Raw genomic sequence first — 19,934 nt, forward strand, 5'->3', positions numbered from 1 at the left:
TGACCCTGGACAAGTCACTTAATCCCATTTGCCTCAATTTCCTCATCTACAAAATGAGGTGGAGAAGGAAATGGCAAACTACTTCAGTATGTCTGCCAAGAAAACTCCAAACAGAGGCACAAAGAGTTGGACATGATTAAAAATACAAAACCAAAAACAACAGCTTTGGTCTTGAGAGAGTGTTCATCTTGGTGCAGCTTCCTGGGCCCATATATGTGAGGGTGAATAGTGGCGCACCGCAGGACACTAGACAAACACAAAGCACGGCATACTCTGAGGTCTGAGTGGGAAGACAGGCACCAGCTGGAAGAGTCAGGAAAGGCTTCCTGTAGGACTGGCCTCTAATGTTTTGTTTCTCTTCTCAATAGAGAGCCCATCATAGAGAGCCCTCACATTCATGAGGTCAGAACATATCGGCTGTTGATGACATGATGAAGACCTTGGGGCAGAATGGGGTTGCATGGTGAGAACTCATCTATTCAGGCAGACTCTGGAGGGATGGATGCCAGGGATACCGGCATCATCATCTTGGATTCTCATATGCCCTATGCCTAGCCCCACACAGGGAGCGCATTTGGTTTTCTCTTGCTGCCTCATTGGGCTACTGCTTCCTTGATTTGACAAACAGAATAGGCGAATGTCATGTCTGACCTTTTCAGTTCCCACTTGTCTGCATTGTTCATTCCAGCTACAGCACAGGAATAAACTTGCAGCAGGTTTTCCCAACCTCTTGCAAGCCCATGAGCCATTGCTGTTGCTCAGGCTTGTCCGACTCTTAATGGCTCCATTTGGAGTTTTCTTGACAGAGATACTGAAGTGGTTTGCCATTTCCTTCTCTAGCTCATTTTGCAGAGGAAGAAACTAAAGCAAACAGGGATAAATTACTTGCCCAGGGTCACACAGCTAGTAAGGGTCTGAGACTAAATTTGAACTCAGAAAAGATGAGTCTTTTTGACTCCAGGCTTGACACCTTATCCATTGCACCACCTAGCTGCCCTCTATGAGCCCTTACTAAAGTTTTTTTTTTCCTCAGAGTACTTCTGTAGTTTCTTTTTTTCTTGCTGCCTGGGCTGTTGATGAGAAGTTCCTGGCACTGAAGAGTCTGCTCTCTAAGTTAGCTTTTGACAGCTGTAGGAGAAGGGGATCATAGATGATGTCAAGGTCCATGATGGGAAGTTTGAGTTTAAAACTTTTGATAATTTGTCATGCAGATAGCTTTAGTAATTGGGTGGTAGAAGGGGGTAGGGGGGTACCAGAGCCTTTCAAATGAGACTCCTGCTGGGAAATATGGCACTTGGAATTTTCATTCTCAAGTGTGGGTTCTGGATTGAACAAGTGCAAAGGTCATACCTCACACAACAGATGTGTTGATGGAAAACAGAAAGTCTGCCTGAAATACCACACATCAGAATAAGAACACCATATCCTTCTGACACCTGAAAATTGCAAATTTGAAAGGTTCCTTCTCACCCATCAGCTTCTTGGTCCCACCCTTTTTCTCCTGCCCCATGACCAACTGAAAATTAGGACTTTCTTTCCAATACCCAATTCTCCACATACACTGTCAACAAGTACTTATTGAGGATTACAACAATTTCCTAAGATACTTAAATCTTTAAGTGTCAGGCTAGAAGAAACCCTAAGGGTCATGTAATTCAATACCCTCTTCTTTTAGATGAGGAAGCTGAGACCTATGGAGGTTAAATGACTTGCTTATTATCTTGACACAGGAAATAAGCATCAGGAGTGGGATTTGAATTCAAGTTCTCAGATTCTAGAATCAATGTTCTGGGGGAGGGGGCCATCCCTAAGCTAGAATTAGACATGTCCCTGACCTGAAGTTTCTTAAACCTTATAAAGGACATGTATGACCTTACTTAATGTTAACAAGCATTTGTTAAGTGGTAAACATCAGAGAAAAAGTTCTCCTAGCCACTTGGCAAGCAGGGCCCAGCCTTAAAAAAATGCCCCCAAAGCATTTACATTCTACTGGGAAGAATATGATATAAACACACACACACACACACACATAACATGAAATGGTGAGTGATGTGGGCAAAGGAGAGATGAAGACAAAGTGCCCTTGTATAACCTGAAGAAAGAGAAATCACTTTCAGCTGGAGGAATCAAGAAAGCCTATGTTTGGGCACCTGATATCAGTCTTCAATTAAGAGGATTCCACAAAGTGCAGATGAGGAAGGAGTGCATCCAGGGATAGTAGATAAGTCTAATTCAGATTCAAGGAGGTGGGGGATTGAGTTTGGGTCACAATTAGTGGTATAGTTTGGTTGGAATGTAGAATATACAAAGGGGTCAGTAATGTGAAAGACTAGAAAAAATATATTGGGAGCCAAATTGTGGAGGGCCTTCAAAAATCAGCTGGAGAAATTTGCATTTGGGTCTCAGAATTCTTATGTAGTATCTTATCTCTGTCAGATACTGTCTGGAAGATGCAGAAAACAGAACAGCACAACACAGTCACTTCCCTAATCATTGTCCTGCTTTCTCTCAGATTTGTTTACAGGTTAGGTTTGTGTTTTTTTTTTCATTTTCTCCTCCTTTCAGGAGCAGGAGGGCATGGGCATTCTATCAGACACCATTCCAATGCCATTTTGCATAGAAACTATTTAAGTGGGTAAAAAAAGCTGTTGAGTTGTAAGCTACTAGTGTTTGGAAATTGTTCTCTAAATCAGCTGCTGGACAGAGGCATGGAGCGACCAGATGAGAAGATGCTGACCTGCACTGACATTCAATGCTTATCCTTATTGACACAAATGTTTTGAGCAAAACTTGCCTGGAACAGCAATCTTACTATTGATCTAAAATAGAAGATATTACAGGATGCTCATTGTCCTATCAAAATGATGTATCCCCATGTCCATCAATATGGATTGTTAATCAATATTTGATCATCAAATTATGATCTGGATTTCAATATTTTTAAAGAGGGACCCAAAACTCTTACACAAATAGAAGCGGATTGTCTGGTGGGTCTGACTTTCTGCCATGGTACATAAGGGCTGCAGGTGAAGTTGTATGCTGATTCAATCATTCTGGGGAACAATTTACAACTATGCCCAAAGGGCTATAAAACCATGCATACCCTTTGGTCAAGCAATACCACTACAGGTCTGTATCCCAAAGAGATAAAAAAAAAATGAAAAGGATCTATGTGTACAAAAATATTTGTAGCACTCTTTTAGTGGTGGTAAAGAATAGGAAATTGAGGGGATGTCCACCAGTTGGGCAATGACTGAATAAGTTGTTTTACTTGATTGTGACAGAATACTACTGTACTTTAAGAAATGATGAACAGGATGCTCTCAGAAAAACCTGGAAAAGACTTACATGAACTGATGAAAAGTGAAATGAGCAGAACCAGGAGGACATTGTACACAGTAACAGCAATATTATATGATGATATACTATGAATAACTTAGCTATTCTTAGCAATACAATGATCCAAGACAATTCTGTAGGATTTAAGATGAAAGGTGCTGAGAAAGAACTGGTAGAGCCTGAATGCAGATCAAAGATACTTTTTCTTTACTTTATTTTTCTTGAGTTTTTTGTCTTTTTTCCCACAGAATGATTTACATGAGAACATGAGAATGTGTTTTGCATTACCACACATGTATGACCTATGTCAAATTGCTTGCTTTCTCTATGAGGGGAAGAGAGGAAGAGAATTTGGAACTTAAGACTTAAAAAACAAGAATGAGGTAGCTAAGTGGCGCAGTGAATAGAGCACCAGCCCTGGAGTCAGGAGGACCTGAGTTCAAATCTAGTCTCAGACACAACACAAAAAAACTAGCCGTGTGACCTTGGGCAAGTCACTTAACCCCAATTGCCCTCCAAAAAGCAAAAAAAAAAAAAGAATGCTAAAATTGTTTTTTTACATGTAATTGGGAAAAATAAAATATTAAACAAGATGAAAAATAAATACTAGACATTTCTAAAATGTCAGAGCTAAAGAAGGGACTATAGATAAGATTTGTTTTTCTCCTTGCATTTGAGAGGAGACTCAGGTCTAGGGAAGGGAAAGTTATTTGCCCAAAGTAATACATGGAGTGAGTAGCAGAGCTGGGATTATAATCCAGGTCTTCCGACCCCCTACTTTAGTGTTCAGCCCTGTAAAACATAGATCTATATGGAAAAAAAATTAAATTTTTTGATAGTTCTCCAAGTGACAACTGTGTTCCTATATTTATCAAAAACTTCTTTCTAATGTGAAAACAAATGACCATAGCCTTGATTCCAAACTTGGTTCTGATACTACTGCAACCTGTATGACCTTTCTGGGAAAACTTCAGTTTCCTCATCTTAAAATCAGAAGTTTGTATTGTATGATCTTTCCACATCTTGGTTCTTTGAGTCTGTGAGTTGTAGTGTCAATGTTCCTTTGCCTCTAGGAAAGAAGACATTTAAACCAGAGGGTAGGGCATTAGGACAATGATAGTATGAGCTGGGGCTGAGAGGTAGTGGTTAGGAGATAATGAACACTTCATTTTGCTGAGGAGTGTAAAAAGACCTTCTTGTCAAATTCATATATCATAGCATACTTGGAAAATTACATTCATCACTATATGATTATTATTCAGTTTAATCACTGATTCTTAAATTTTACCTTATACTAATTGCCCTGTCCTGAAGAAAACAAAGATATCTGTTGCAATTCTTTGTACCTGATTTTTATATTTATGCTTATTTTTGGACAAAATGTTTAAAAAATCCAATATACCTCTCCCCCACTGAGTCTCTTCCTTGGGTTATGCACTCTCTTTAAAAATACTAAATTGTCAGGGGTGGCTAGGTGATGCAGTGAGTAAAGCACTGGCCCCAGAGTTAGGAAGACCTGAGTTCAGATTTAGCTGAGTGGCCTTGGGCAAGTCACTTAGTCCTGGTTGCCCTGCCTTGTCCCTTCAAAAAAAAAAGCAAAAAAAAAAATACTAAATTTTCTAGATATGTAATGTCACCCAAATACCAGAGCTTTCTTTGTAATTATGAACATTGTGAAGGTCATCATCAGTGTGAGTGAAGGTCAAAATCTAAGGTGGTACAAATAAAAAAACCTGATCCTGATACTCTGTGGTCCATAGATGTTCTTAGAGTCTGTGACATGACAGACTGACTCCATTTTGAATTTGCAGTGAGGATGTACATCCTAAGCATTTGACTAGCATGGCTTATATAGACATATGAAGAAAACGTGTAGGGGTGGCTAGGTGGCGCAGTGAGTAAAGTGCTGGCCCTGGAGTCAGAAGGACCCGAGTTCGGTTCTGGCCTCAGACACTTAACACCCACACAAAAAAAACTAGCCGTGTAACCTTGGGCAAGTTACTTGACCCCAATTGCCCTCCAAAAAGCAAAAAAAAGAAAAAAAAAGAAAATGTGTAGAACTCATGTTTGTCTGTTATGATAACCAGATAGTTTGTGCTGGTCCAGAACACCCAACTAGCTTGCTGTAAGTGCTGTAAGTTGTTTACGAAAACATCTGGAAATCACCTTGAGATGATTGTTAACATATTGCCACATTGGCACAAACACCCTTGGCCATTAATTAAATATTGACTGTCTGATTAAAGCTGATTGGTAAACTCTGTCATAAAAATTGGTTACACTGAGTCATGATAGAATGGACTGATGCTTTGGTGGAGATAGAATCTAAGACCAAGCAAAGTGGAACCTGAAAGGCTTCTGATTGTATAGAGTAGCAACTCTTGAATGACACTGTGTGTGTGTGTGTGTGTGTGTGCACCCGTGCATGTGCTGCGCAAATAGGAGAAGCAGGGTAGTGTAGCAATAAAGAGCTGACCTCAAAGTGAGGAAGATCTGAATTCCCACCTCTGAAATGTACTAGATATGTGACCTTGGGCAAGCCATACAACTTCTCGTGCTGTAAGCAAATCTTTAAGACTGTAAGTTGCTACATTGATACAAGGAAACTGTAGACAGGAAAGCCTGAATAGTTAATGACTTCAGACGTCAGAAGAAATTATGCTGTGAGCCTCTGGCTTCCTGGAGCCCAGAGAAGATCAGTTGTAGCTTTACTAGAGATTGGATCAAGTGGGGTTTAGTCCCCAACCATCTACTAATCTATCTGCCCAGATCCAGCTTTCCAAACTCTTCACTCTGAGTCCTCTCATTCAATATTGTTATTTCTACCATGGGGAAGGGAGGCACTAAGATTGTATTTTGGGTATTCCCTATTACACATCTCAGGGAATTTAGGTAATTTAATATTGGGTTGTCTGGGAATCAGAGTAGATACTTTCACCCTATTAAGAAACTTGAGTGAACAGAGTGCATATATTGACTGAAGTAAATAAAGGCAGTTTGACTGACCAAATCATTGACCATCTTGCCTTTCTGTGAAAGGTATTTTCTTAGTTTGGGGTGGGTTTTTTCCCCTACATAATGCCTTGGTTACTTACATTCAAGAAGGCAATAAAAGAACCTTAGGTAATGCCTGCTCAGATAGTTATCAAAGCATTTTTCTGCATTTAAATGTTGGACATTTGACAACAGGAACACAATTTTCCTGGCAAAAGCCTCAGGGCATGTCATTATTATAGGGGTAACATTAATTACTACCAATATTTATAAAGTGCTTTGATTTGTAAGGGTTGTTCTTACAACAGTTTTGTGAGGTAGATAATATTGGTACCAATATGGCCATAAGCAATCGGGGTTAAGTAACTTGCTGAAGGTTACATGGCCAGATATTTCTGGGTGTGGTGCTGAGTATCTGAGCCTGGGATTCGATCTCCAGGTCTTCTCAACACTGGAGCCGGTGCTCTTACTCACTGAGCCACCTGGCCGCCCCTAAGCAATTGGGGTTAAGTAAGTTGCTCAAGGTTACATGGCCAGGTGTTTCTGGGTGGGTGCTAAGTGTCTGAGCCCGGGATTCGATCTCCAGGTCTCTCAACACTGGAGCCGGTGCTCTTACTCACTGTGCTACTTGGCCGCCCCCCAATATGACCATTTTACAGAGGAAAAAACTGAGTTAGATGTTGTGACTTTCTCATGATCACAGAACACAGAGCTAATTGGGAAACCTGTTAGATGTGAACCAGGGTGTTCTGACTCCCAGTCTAATATTAAACTATACCATACTGCCTCTTCAATGACATGATAATGAATTACAGGGTTATTTGAGAGTATATTAGTCACATTATTTTAAAGTACTTTTTTTTTTGTTGCTTTTTGGAGGACAATTGGAGTTAAGTGACTTGCCCAAGATCACATGGCTAGTTTTTGTGTTAAGTGTCTGAGGCTGGATCCAAACCCATGTCCTCTTGATTCTAGAGCCGGTGCTCTATTCACTGCACCACCTAGCTGCCCCTAAAGTACTTCTGACAAGTGTGTGTGTATGTGTGTTTTATATATCATTATATATATGATATATGTCATTATATATGTGTGTGTGTTTATATAGGGATAAAAAATGGACCTGATTTCATTGGTTTAGGGAATTCTTGGCTGAGGAAACTTCTTCTTTGTATCAATGTAGCAACTTATAGTCTTAAAGATTTGCTTACAGCACGAGAAGTTGTATGGCTTGCCCAAGGTCACATATCTAGTACATGTCAGAGGTGGGAATTCAGATCTTCCTCGCTTTGAGGTCAGCTCTTTATTGCTACACTACCCTGCTTCTCCTATTTGCACGGCATGTGTGTACACACACACATGCACAGAGTCATTCAAGAGTTGCTGCTCTATATAATCAGGAAAAAAAGACCGGAATAACTTACTGAGCTACATGTCACCCTCAGTGACACTGTGAAGAATCATTTAGCATTTATTAAATCATTTGAGTTTTCTTTTTCCTCTCACCTATAATTAGACAAAATAAATAAAAACATAACAGAATTTGCTTTCCAACCTCATGGCTTTTCTTACTCTTCCCTCCTCTTCCTATCCAAATATTTAATTTCATTTTTGGAGGAACTTGATACAGTATAGACAGCTACTGATAAATCCTATGCCCAATTATACTTCAGGAAATTTCTGACCTTTTGAAGTCATTTCACAGAATGCATTGTTCCTTCTCTCCATTTCCCCCTCCCTTCTCCACTATATATTGCTAATGCTGTGGATTTCTATATTTTACTCTTGCTGCCATTTAGGAAAATACTGTTTTTGCTAAACTCCTTCACACTGACTATAGTTATTCAACATTCAGTATTCATTCAGGAGACTGGGTTTTGAATCCTGGCCCTGCCATTTAATGTACTACCTGTATGGCTTTGGGCAAGTCACTTAACCTTGGTTTCCTCATCTATAAAGCAGGAAAATGATTGGACTAGCTGACCTCCAAGGTCCTTTCCAGCTCCAGATCTATGATACTAAATTCATCGGCAAACAGCAACAACAAAACAAACAAGACCCCCCCCCCAGTAGACACATAAACAAAAATTAAAACAAAACAGTTGTTTGGCACTATTTAAAAAGCCTGCAATGCATTTTAACAAATTATTTTGGTGATATATAAAGCCTTTATCTAACAACTAATGCTATGTAATATGGTTTTCCACATCCTACAGGTAGTGCTTGCTGAGTCACACAATAGGAATATACCTATATGTTAACAATTTGCAAGGAAGTAAATCTTAGTCTGCAAGTCCAATGGGGGGAGAAGTATTTGTAACATTATTTTATAAAAATTTTTTAGCATAGTCTCATACTCAGGAAGGTACTTGTTAATATCATGATGATAACTTAATAGAAGATGGGATTCCACCGAAGTTATATTTTGATGCTTCATCATCATCATCATCATTAGGGGACAACTAGGTAGGTGTTCCTATCTCACTTGGGATAGAAGTGCAGCTGTCACTCTGGTCTGATTCAGCTGCTGATCTGCATGAAAGCTTTGTTTGACCTTCTCCATTTCTGTCTTAAGCTGGTTTCCCCCCCCCCCATCAGGTATGCTGGTGGGTCCATGTTCCCAGGGTCTCATCATACTGGATTTAGTACATACTAGACTTAGTACAGACACTTGATTGACTTAGTCCTACTGTAGCTCAGAACTCAATCTTACTTGAGTTCATGATTATAGGAGTGCATCACTATAGCTCAACCTTTTCCATTTTGCAGATAAGGAAAGTGAAGTCCAGAGAGGGGCTAAGATCATATAGGATTTGAACTCAGGTCATCTGTTTCATATAAAACACTCTGCAGAGGTGACCCTGAGTTCTTGAAGATGTCCTCTCAATAGAACACATCTGACAGGCCCTATCAAGATGGAAAGGCTTTGAGTATGATGGGTTTCTGCATGTCTATTTTTGTAGAACCAGCCTGGCTAAGTTCAGAGTGATCTGTTGACATGTTGCCTGTAAGGTAACAACTTTTTTTTAAGCCATTACCATTCTTTAATATCCTTTATCACAGAAAGGCAATGTTCTTGATTTTTTTTCTTCTTATACTTGATGATTTACACAGAAACAATTTCCATATATGACACTATGACTTCATCATTACCCATACATCATATGTAATACAAATGGAGGAATTATGATTTAAAAGTGTAGAGGTAATTGATTCTTGTGGAGCAGTGTCCATCATCACTGAGTAGAAATCAGGGATGCAGCTGTAATCTCATCTTGCTTTTTTGATTAACTTTCCTGGGAACAGGAGCATTCTCCTTGGGAAATCTTCCATCCTCTTGACTGGCTGGAAATGAGTCCTGACCAACCCAAACTGTTAGTTTTGGGTAATGGTTCATTTTGAGAAACTTAACAGACTTGGGATGGACTCCTTTTCTCTTTAGTCCAGGAAAGCCAAAAGACAAAAGTCCCTGCTCCCTGTCTACTTTCTGTCCTTTCTACACCTGAAACACAAATGTGTATGAAAAGGGACACCACCCTAGACAGGCAATGGGGGAGGGGAACAAAGAAGAAGGAAGGAGGGAGGGAGATAGAAGGGGGCTGTTCTTGATTTTTTGAGGGCATATCAACACTAAGAAAACCACAGATCTCTTAAATATTAAAGCCTTTGGACAGTAAACCAGATTCTGCAGCACCATTATAGTCATCTTATATAAAAGAAGTTAGTGTAGGGAGTTGAAAGAGGATTCCTCTTGAAGAGCCTCCTATAACGGTAACATACATATGAAATAACATTAAACTACATCTCAATCTGACTTTCTCAGCAGAGTATTAATGGAGAAAAAGACAATGTGGTTTGGTGGAAAGGGCTCTAGATTGAAAGTCAGGAGATCTGAGTTCTAATCTCAGCCCTGCTACTCACTTGCTATATACAATCTTGAGCAAGTCATTTCTCCTTGAGCTTCTTTGAGACCATTTTGTAAGATAAAAGGTTTGGCTAATTGGTCTACAATACACTTTTCTCTTCTTCCTCCTTTCTATTCCAGCATATATTTCTTTTACCTTCTCTTTTCCTTCCCCCTCTTCAAACCTTCAGGACAAAGGGTTTGTACTGTCCACCCTCAGGACCTCTGTTTTTCTCCTTTAATTCCCTCAATACCTTTGAAGACATTAAGGTTTTGAAGGGACAATTATTTCTTGTCCTCCATTAGAATGTTAGTACTACATCATCACACAGTTCCTCAAATAAATTTACCTTTCTAGGTCTCTCTGGATTGTTGTATTTATAGTTCAGAGTTCCTCCTCAGCTCTGGTCTTTTCATTGGAAGTGCTTGAAAGCCCTCTATTCCATTAAAGATTTATTTTTCCCCCTATAGAATTATACTCAGATTTTCAAGTAAGTTATTCTTAGATATATAAGCCTGTATCTTTTACTTTTTGTAGTATTGCATTTCAAGATCTGCTCTTGTTTATAGTAGAAGCTACCAAGTCCTGCAAGTGTTCCCATGGTACTTGTACTGCTTCTTTCTGGATAATTTCAGTGTTTATTCTTTTGCATGGGAGCTCTGGATCTTGGCTATGATGTTCTTGGGACTTTTTATTTCCTTGGGATACCTCTTTTCAGGAGGTGGTATGTTCTATCTTTACCTTCTGATTCTAATAGATCTTCACAGTTTTCATTTATGATTTCTTGAAATATGGTATCTGGGCTCTGAAAAGAAAAGGTCAAGGTTTATAGGGAGTCTAATCATTCTTAAATGGTCTCTTTTTGACCTGTTTTCTAGCTTGGTTGTTCTTGACATCAAATATCTTAAATTTTCTTCTATTTTTAATCTTTTGATTTTATTCTAGTATTTTTCCTGTCTGGTAGCACCATTTATTAGCATTTGAACTATTCTAATTTTCAAGGAACCCATTTATATAGTCAGGTTTATTGTTTTTTCTTCTAAGTTAGTTATTTTTCCAATTCTTTTCTCAAGAGAGTTTCATTTTTACCTAGGTATTTATATGGTCGTAGTAGAAAATTCATTTTCCTCCTGAGTCTTTGCTTAGTTTTACTTCTTTCAGTGGATCTTTAGATTTGCAATTATTTTTTATACTGGATAGTGTTTTCTTTGATATGTTCATCTCTCCAGTTTTAGTGCCTGAATTGGAGCTTTGGGCCAACATCAAGCTCTGCCCCTTGCTGCATTTTGGGGTGGAGCAGTCAGTCCTGCTTGGTCCTTCCATGGCTTCTCTTTGTCCTTGAACTGATTTCTACCTCCTGGATCTTTGAGATGCAGAACACTGGAACTTCAGGACACTATCTGTCATCTTGGGACAGAGTGTTGCTGGGCCTGGTCTGTCCCCATCTAAGCACCATAATATTGCTTCATACAGTCTTAAAGCTAGTTTTAGGTATACCGTGTTTCCCCGATAATAAGACCTATCCCGAAAATAAGCCCTCCCCTTACTGTGTAAGATTCCTCTAAAATAAGCCCTCCCCCGAAAATAAGCCCTATTGAGATTGCTACTGTAGTGAAGGTGATCCCCTGCGCTACACGCTACATTACGGTACCCTCTGTATGCACCATCCCCCCCTCCCCCCCGGTGAAACGCACGCCGCACTCTGAGCTGCATCCAATCAGAGCTGCAGCAGTGAGCGCATCATCCTGTTCTTCCCCAGTGATTTGCTTATTGAATAAAGGTACATTTTTTTGTTCACATTTACCTGTTTATTAAAATTGCTGTCAATGTTCATTAAAATAAGCCCTCCCCTGAAAATAAGCCCTCTGGTGTTTTTCTGTCCAAAAAAATTAATAAGACAGTGTCTTATTATCGGGGAAACACGGTATTTAGAAAATGAGTTATTTTTATACAAAAACGGTTATCTTGGAATACCAAATGTTTACCTACTTGGGGTCTGATGTAAATAATAATAAATAATAATTTATAAATAATATAATGATAAATAAATAAAAAGTAAATAATAGAAATAGTAAATGATAAATCTTGCATTTGAAGATGGAGCCTACAATGGTGATACTGACAGGAGGTTATTTCTAATATAGGGAATACGCCATCCCTGGGGATGTCATGCTACTGAGTAAAATCCCACTGAATTCCTTAAATAATTGCGGCAACTAAAAAGCTTTTCTTTTAAGGAATAAAAAGATCTGCGGTAATCCAAAAGTATCATTGAATTCTGCTACATTTGTTGGGAGCTGAAGATTGCCATGGTATTTCTGGGCTTTCACTGAAAGAGCGCATTATTGTCTCATCTAATCTTTTTGCCTTAATCACTTTAAATGTACTGACAAGCACAATTGACCAATTAATAGTGCTTATGTTCTTGTTCTATCATTTGTAATCCATGATCCTTTTTCTATTGTAAGGGCCTTTCAATTTTTCATGACTCAAAATGGAGGACATGCATAATGAATACAAATAGCAAATTGATTAAATGTAATGCACATTCTATTGCTGGCTGGGTTTATGCCTGTTACTAATGACAGAAATCTAGCAAATCCTCATGAAAACACCGATGACATACAACTTTAAATGCAAGATGCTAGGACACTAGGGGTCTTAAATTTTCCTAATTACTGCATAACAGCAGCCATTAATTTCCCAGATGGCCCCCTTTGTAAATAAGAACATTGGCAGGACTGCTTTGTCCAACTTTTTTTTTTTTAATTTTTGGTGGTACAACAACCACCAAGAAACACATTTTTCTTTGCTGCATTATATTCTGTTATATTTCATAAAAGATGCACTTGGGAAAAAAGCTGTCTTATGAACAAAACAAAAAAGGACATCATGTGTAGGAAAAGAACATTTATTTTTGGCGGAGATTATATGAATTTATTTGTAAATATATTTGTAAAGGGTTCAAAATATAGATTCCACATAGTAGTAGCTGACACTTAGATGTAGATTTAAAGGTAGTTATGCTTTTGTATACATAGCTCATGTAGCTTCAAAGGGACACTTAGCATACCTGTCAAAGAAGTGATATAACAAAACCTCTGAAAAACTAAACAAGATGAGCCAGTTGAAGTAAGTTGATAGTGTGTGCTGTGGAACAGAGAGGGCTTGATCTTTCTTGTCAGGTTGCAATCCTGGTCACTGAGGTAAGTATCAACAGATCATCCATTTTGTGTGGAGATGTCATGTTTTATTTTCTACAAACATTTCTTTTCAATCAGCTGGAATGTTTCCTGGTTATGAAATGTTTCTTCTTTGACATATTGGTATATATGGTGATTGGTTCATCTTTTCTGGAATCTGAAAAAGAGTAAAATAGTCCATTGACAAATCTACAAAGAAAAGTGCTAGAGTGGAGAGATTATTTTGGTGAGGCTCCTCATGTAATATTTATCTAACACCCACATCAAGCTGGCTGCTAGAAGTTTACTACTAATAAATTCTTCCTCTTCCACCATGAGCTGGCAAGAATTCAAAATGTTGCCAGTGGAGAGAGTGGGCAGCTATCTGCTTTGTTTGTATACCTAGCAGGGCTATTGACCTAAGCACTGATAGTTAAGTATCAGCGATGATGATGAGCTGTGAGTGGGCAAAATTCCAAAAATTGGATATGAAAAAGGCCTGGCAACACCCTGCTGATAGCATCAACAACTGTTATTTTGGCAGAACCTAAATCAAGTCCAGCGAATTCCCTTGTCTGTCTTTGGGAGTTGTGCACATACACAACAGGCCTGAGATTCATTCAAACATGTTTAATTTGCTGTGTTAGCATGACTTTCAAAGGTAGTAAAAGTACCCATGATAAAAAATGTCAGATTTATGAACATTGGGCAAAAATGGATGCATTATGCACTTCTAAGAAGGGAACAAAATTAACAGACTTTTTCTGATGAGTTTTTCACTCTATGGAGATGGAAGACAGATTTCTTGTTAAAATTTAGGAAATACACATACCCTCCTCCCCTACTGTCATATGTCTATGTGAGAGAATGAAGAATTCACAACTAGTTCTAAAAAAAGAGCCAAACTATAGAAAAAGAAATACACTAGCAAGCTTTGGAGTAAAATGCAGGTGGCACTCTTGACACAGCGAAGAACTACAAGAAGGACCAGAGATGTGATTTCCTATGTTGGAGGTGTGTGTGTGTGGGGGGAGCAATAGAAAAGTAAACAACTGAAAATAATTTTTGAAATCTTTTAAGCACATTTAAAAAGGCAAATATGGGAACGGATTTCTGAGCTGTCATATGTGAAAATCACTACTTTTTCAAAGCATCTTGTTACAGTCACATAGGACTAATCTTTGTGCAAGCCGCATTTCCAAATAAAAGAATTCTCACCTTGTCTCTTTCTTTTGAAGCCTAAATTCCTACGTAAACCCTTGATTTCATTATGATCTTATTATTCAAAATTGATAATTTTTGTAAAGTGAAATAAAATTGATATCCATTATATCTCAGTGGTATAGTGGTTTTATACCTTGAGTGAATACTGTACTTTCAAATAAACTTGCTAAAACAAAAGGGGTTTGAGTGTGTGTGTGTGTGTAGGTTTGTGGGAACTACCTAAAGTACTAGGGTATATTGGTTCTTAGCTAAGATGTCCACTTTGCCTAATGGATTGCCCTTTAAGATTATTTCAACAGAAGGTAATACTCCTCTTAAATAAGCCTGCTCTATAAACAGATGGAACCTTACTCTCTTGTCTATAGTAACTCAAAGCTGTCTCATCTATTTGCTACAACATTAAAAAATGTCCAATCAATGGATTCCATTGTGAGCCAGAATTCTAAATATGCAAATGAAAGCACCACTAATTAGCATTTCTTAAATCCTCAAAGGATATATGATACTATAAGTAGAAGAGTTGTTTAGAAAGCACTTGAGAATCAAATTTATATTTGTAGTTGTAGAATCCTAAGCCCCCACAATATTCCTCCCAAAAGGGTTTTAATCAGAAAAAGGAGAGGCTTGTTTCTTCAAATGTCTTTTGTTGGACAAGGGAGCAAAAAAAATCATGAAATACTAAATCTTAGACATAGTTTGTGGCTTGCTTCTCCATGGTTATTCATATTACTATCTAAGTATGTCTATGAAATAGGCACATATACATACATAAATGCTATTTGCTAAATTTAAAGGATAATTTTCATACATTTAACAAAGAGTGGGTTTATAGAAGATAATCCTTTAAGAGCATGCAACTCTTTACCACTACATGCAACTATTAGACCTTTTATTTCACTAAATGTTTAGAAAATCAGCTCAGAGCAGGACTACATTTGGTCACTTTTAGAAAAAGTCTAGAAAAAATACAATACATTGTCCTAAGTTACCTAACTGGCTCTTAGTGCTCAATAATAAGAAGAACTGAAGAATTGTCATGCTTAAATTCGACCAGAGTATATTAGTTTAGAAGATTCAACTGAATCTGAACCGCATTATTTAATCTATATTTCCGTCATTCCTCAGAACAAGCAATTCTTGGTATAGTGAGTGGAAAAAACAGTGAATTTGTTTGATACCAGAATGCTTCCAAATCTCCTTCTTTTGCCGCCCAGGGGGGAATCCAGGCAGTGATTACAGTTTGAAGGCAGGAGGCAGACTTGTCTTCAATGACCATTTTATATTGTCTGTTGGTTTACATTATAGGTCTATGTTGAAAATGATAGCTGTAGTCAGGAAATCTGAATCTTGGATTCATTATTGTCTGGAGTAAATAACTTAAAAATCTTGCCTCAAATACTTAGTTCTTATATGTCAATTATAAGAGTAAGGATCATGGGGTGAATGAGGTATTGTAAGAGAACTCCTTGAAAGAACTCTGCTCTACAAAGTGACAGTTTTGTACAATATTTGAGATCATTATAATTGTTAAAGCAGACTGAAATGAATAAAGAAAAATTAAGAAGCCTTTAGATGATAACATATGGTAGGGATGTCAACTGGACACTGCCTTGATTTTTAATAGCTTCATAATAATCGAGAAGATAAGTAGCCAGTATGCTGACAAGGGTTGATTATATTAAATTAGGGGACACTATGAATATTAGCAAAAGTTATTTATAATAAACTTGAAATTGAAAATAGAAATTGTCCAATCAAAATCAAAATAAAATATTGGATGAGGGGAGGGGGAACTGCATAAAGAACATATCTGTAGAAAAGGAGAAATAGAGATAATAGAATGCCAAGAGAGAATGGGGAACTAAAATGGAAATGATTTAGACAGTTCTTTATTGCAATTGAGTAGCCAAAAAGAAATGCAAAGAAACAATTTATAGAAAAGTAAAGGACTCCACAAGGTGAAAATGGTGATGCCATGCCTAGCTATTGTAACTGTAATTGTCCATAATAGCCAAGGTTTACTTAGGTAGGGGAACACCTGAGAGAGATAAAAGAGATAAGGACAGATGTAGATGTGGAAATGGCAGCAGAAGAATGTCAAAGAGTTCTCAGGATGAAGGAATTCACACCTTCAGCATCAGAGTAGTGATGGCAGAATAAGAGAAGAGTTTCTGGCTAAGTGGAGGGACTCCAGGATTAAGCCTTTGGACACTGAGGAGTTGTTCCTAAACAATACTTAGTCCTTGGACCAAGGAGAGGAGTCCTAGGATCAAGCATGACTTGGAGCCAAGGAAGAGCAGGAAACTCTCCTTCAGGGAACCCAGAATCTAGGTGTGTCCAGTTTCTCTTTCACTCTTTAAGTTCTCCTCTTTTTGGAGAGAGAAAAGGGAGTCAATCAGGGATCAGAGACCAGAAACCACAGGCTTGAGAGCGGGCTGCAGTCCATGAGGGGCCATGCCAATGGTGTTGTCCCTGACCCTGTATCATGCCTACTTACTGGTTTCATCTCTATCAAATTTAAAGTAAGTAATTAGTACACGGAACATTCCATAATACGGGGAATGAGAGCATAGCTTGCACATAGCAAAGTGATGCCAAGGTTTTTTCTGGCTCTTGCCTTAGTTTCCTGGCTTTATCATGGAATAGCAAGTTGTGCATAGTAGATCTGTAGTTTCAAGTACAATCATCTTTTTGTTGTACTGTTATGGAAATGCTTGTTTTGTTCCATAAATTAAAAATAAGATAAATAAATATTGGGAAAGTGATCTGACCTTCACGAGTCTCAGTTTCCTCATCTGTAAAATGAAGGAGTCGGACTAGACAGCCTCTGGAGTCCCTTCTAGCTCTAAATCTTGATCTTATGATTCTATGGTCCTTAAACAAGTCTAATGATGGAATATTCTCTGTTGAGGAAGTCCCTTCCACTACCAAAAAGCTTGGATTATTAGCAAGTTTGAAAAAAATATTGAACTGAAATGCTTCTTCCTGTATAGTATCCCTATTTTTTTCTATTCTGTCCTCTTGAGTCACACAGAAAAAGTCCTCTACTGCCACACACTAGATCTTCAGATATTTGGAGATGCCCCTTGGTCAGATCTCATCTAAAACATTGTGTTCAGTTCACACTTTGATTACAAGCTGACAAAATGGAGAATGTCTAGAAAAGAATGACCAGAATGGTTAGGGAACTCAAGATCATGCCATTTAATGACTGGCTGAAGGACCTGGGGATGTTTAGCAGAGAAGAAGAATCGGGGGAAGCATGATAACTATCTTCAAATATCTGAAAATGTGTCAGAAGAAATAGGGAGGAAACTGGTTCTTCTTGATGCTAGTCCTATATAATGTGGCTCTAGCCCACTGTTCCAAGGTTGTTGCACATCATACCCCTCAGTGTTCCAGACTAACTGGACTCCTCGGTGTTCATCAAATCTGTGATCCATCTCCCACCTTTATGCCTCTGCACAGATTGTCTCCCATTCTTAAAATCAACTCCTTTGTTGTTTTTCTTAGAGTCACTACCTTCATTTAAGGTTTAGCTCACGTGCCATCTCCAAAAGAAAATCCTTCTTGATTTCCTCAGCTGTTAGTGATTTCTCTCTCCCTCCTCTCATGATCATAGAAATCTTTATCAAATAAGATAAGATACACACAGATGCAGACTATATGAGTGCTATCATTGCTCCTGTTATTTTCTGTGTACATGTTATTTCCTTTCGATAGAATATAGGTTCCTGGAGGGCAGGGTATCGCTTATATTTTGCCTCAGTAGCCCTTTCACATTGGTTTACACATAAAAGGTGCTTAATAAATACTTGTTGAGTTGTTTTGTTTCTTCAATATCAATTTTTTGCTTTCTTTTTTTGTTTGTTTTTTGTTTTGCTTTTTGGAGGGCAATTGGGGTTAAGTAACGTGCCCAAGGTCAAACGGCTAGTGAGTGTGTCAGGTGTCTGAGGCTGCATTTGAACTCAGGTTCTCCTGACTCCAGGGCTGGTGCTCTATTCACTGCACCACCTAGCTGCTTCCAATTTCTGCTTTCTTTAAAAAAAAAATCCCAAGGGCATAAACTCAGTTATATGACTGGTCATGACTCTTCTTTAAAAGTGGCATTAATGGGCATGTTTCTACTTTGTATAAGAGATATCTTCAATGCCAGAACAAAAGCCTCCACTACAGATATCAAAGAAGGTCAGGATAATTCCTAGACAACCACACACACACACACACACACACACACACACACACACATACACACAGCTTGAAGTGAACATGAAGATTCTGACATGGGAAAGTGAACATAATTTGATAAAAAGTAATTTTAAAATACTTGGAGAGAGCAAAATTATTTGTTATGGTACACTGGAGCTAGAAAATGATACTTAAGATCATTCTCCTCCTCAATAATTGAATGATTTACAAATATTACACCTATTACAAAATATTGTGATATAACAAAGAATGGAAACTCTTTTTTGGTCCATAATGATAAAATAAACAATGAAAGTATAGGGTAATGGAACAATTATTTAACAGCTAGGAAATAGAGATGTGACAAAAGGTTTATCTAAATCTAATTCCTCTGATTCTGAACCTGTGAGGCCTAAGTCAAACTTCAGCTTTACATATCTTAAGAAGCAGAGGTTCTTTGAAGTAACAGTCTTACAGACTTTAATTAGTATAATTATACACTGGGCATTAAAAATGACTCAAATAGGGGCGGCTAGGTGGTGCAGTGAATAGAGCACCGGCCCTGGAGTCAGTAGGACCTGAGTTCAAATTCCTCCTCAGACACTTAATACTTACTAGCTGTGTGACCTTGGTCACGTCACTTAACCCCAATTGCCCCTACAAAAAGCAAAAAAAAAAGACTCAAATAGATCACATCAAAGTTAATGAAGTCAAAGAATAGGCAGTTTAGAAAATAATATTTTCCAATCATTTTAAAATCTGAGATAAGATTAGAAATCAACAATCGAAAGGGAAGGTGGTCAAAGATAAACTCCCCTAAGTGCAAGTGAAGACACATCCCACCAGAATGCTGTGTGACAACAACGTCCTCTTAAAAGGAAATCTTTCTTTCAGCAAAAGGTGAGTAGAAAGATGCTAATGTTGACAACTCCAGAAAAGTCTAGGGACTTAACTTACACAATATTGATGGATAAATTTCATTACCCATGAGGTTTGGAATCAAAGCTGCCTTTTCTTCAGTCTTGCCTCTCTGCACATGCTACCTTCCTTTAGTAAGGGTTTCTTTGTTAACAAGATACCCATTCACCTGCACAGCACAGGGCAA

At 38.2% G+C, this 19,934-nt stretch overlaps 1 protein-coding gene across 1 annotated transcript; it reads right to left on the minus strand.

Annotated features, from left to right (window-relative positions):
* Positions 1–9,422: 9,422 nt before the first annotated feature.
* On the minus strand, positions 9,423–9,746 carry LOC138157265 (neuronal regeneration-related protein-like). The gene has a single exon (XM_069082814.1). The coding sequence runs from the start codon at positions 9,725–9,727 to the stop codon at positions 9,581–9,583; it is 147 nt and encodes a 48-aa protein (XP_068938915.1). The 5' UTR covers positions 9,728–9,746; the 3' UTR covers positions 9,423–9,580.
* Positions 9,747–19,934: the final 10,188 nt, after the last annotated feature.

This window comes from Petaurus breviceps, unplaced genomic scaffold (genome assembly GCF_028583685.1).
Source record: "Petaurus breviceps papuanus isolate PSGF00001 unplaced genomic scaffold, PetGlider_PUasm1.0 171, whole genome shotgun sequence".
Classification (NCBI taxonomy): domain Eukaryota; kingdom Metazoa; phylum Chordata; class Mammalia; order Diprotodontia; family Petauridae; genus Petaurus; species Petaurus breviceps.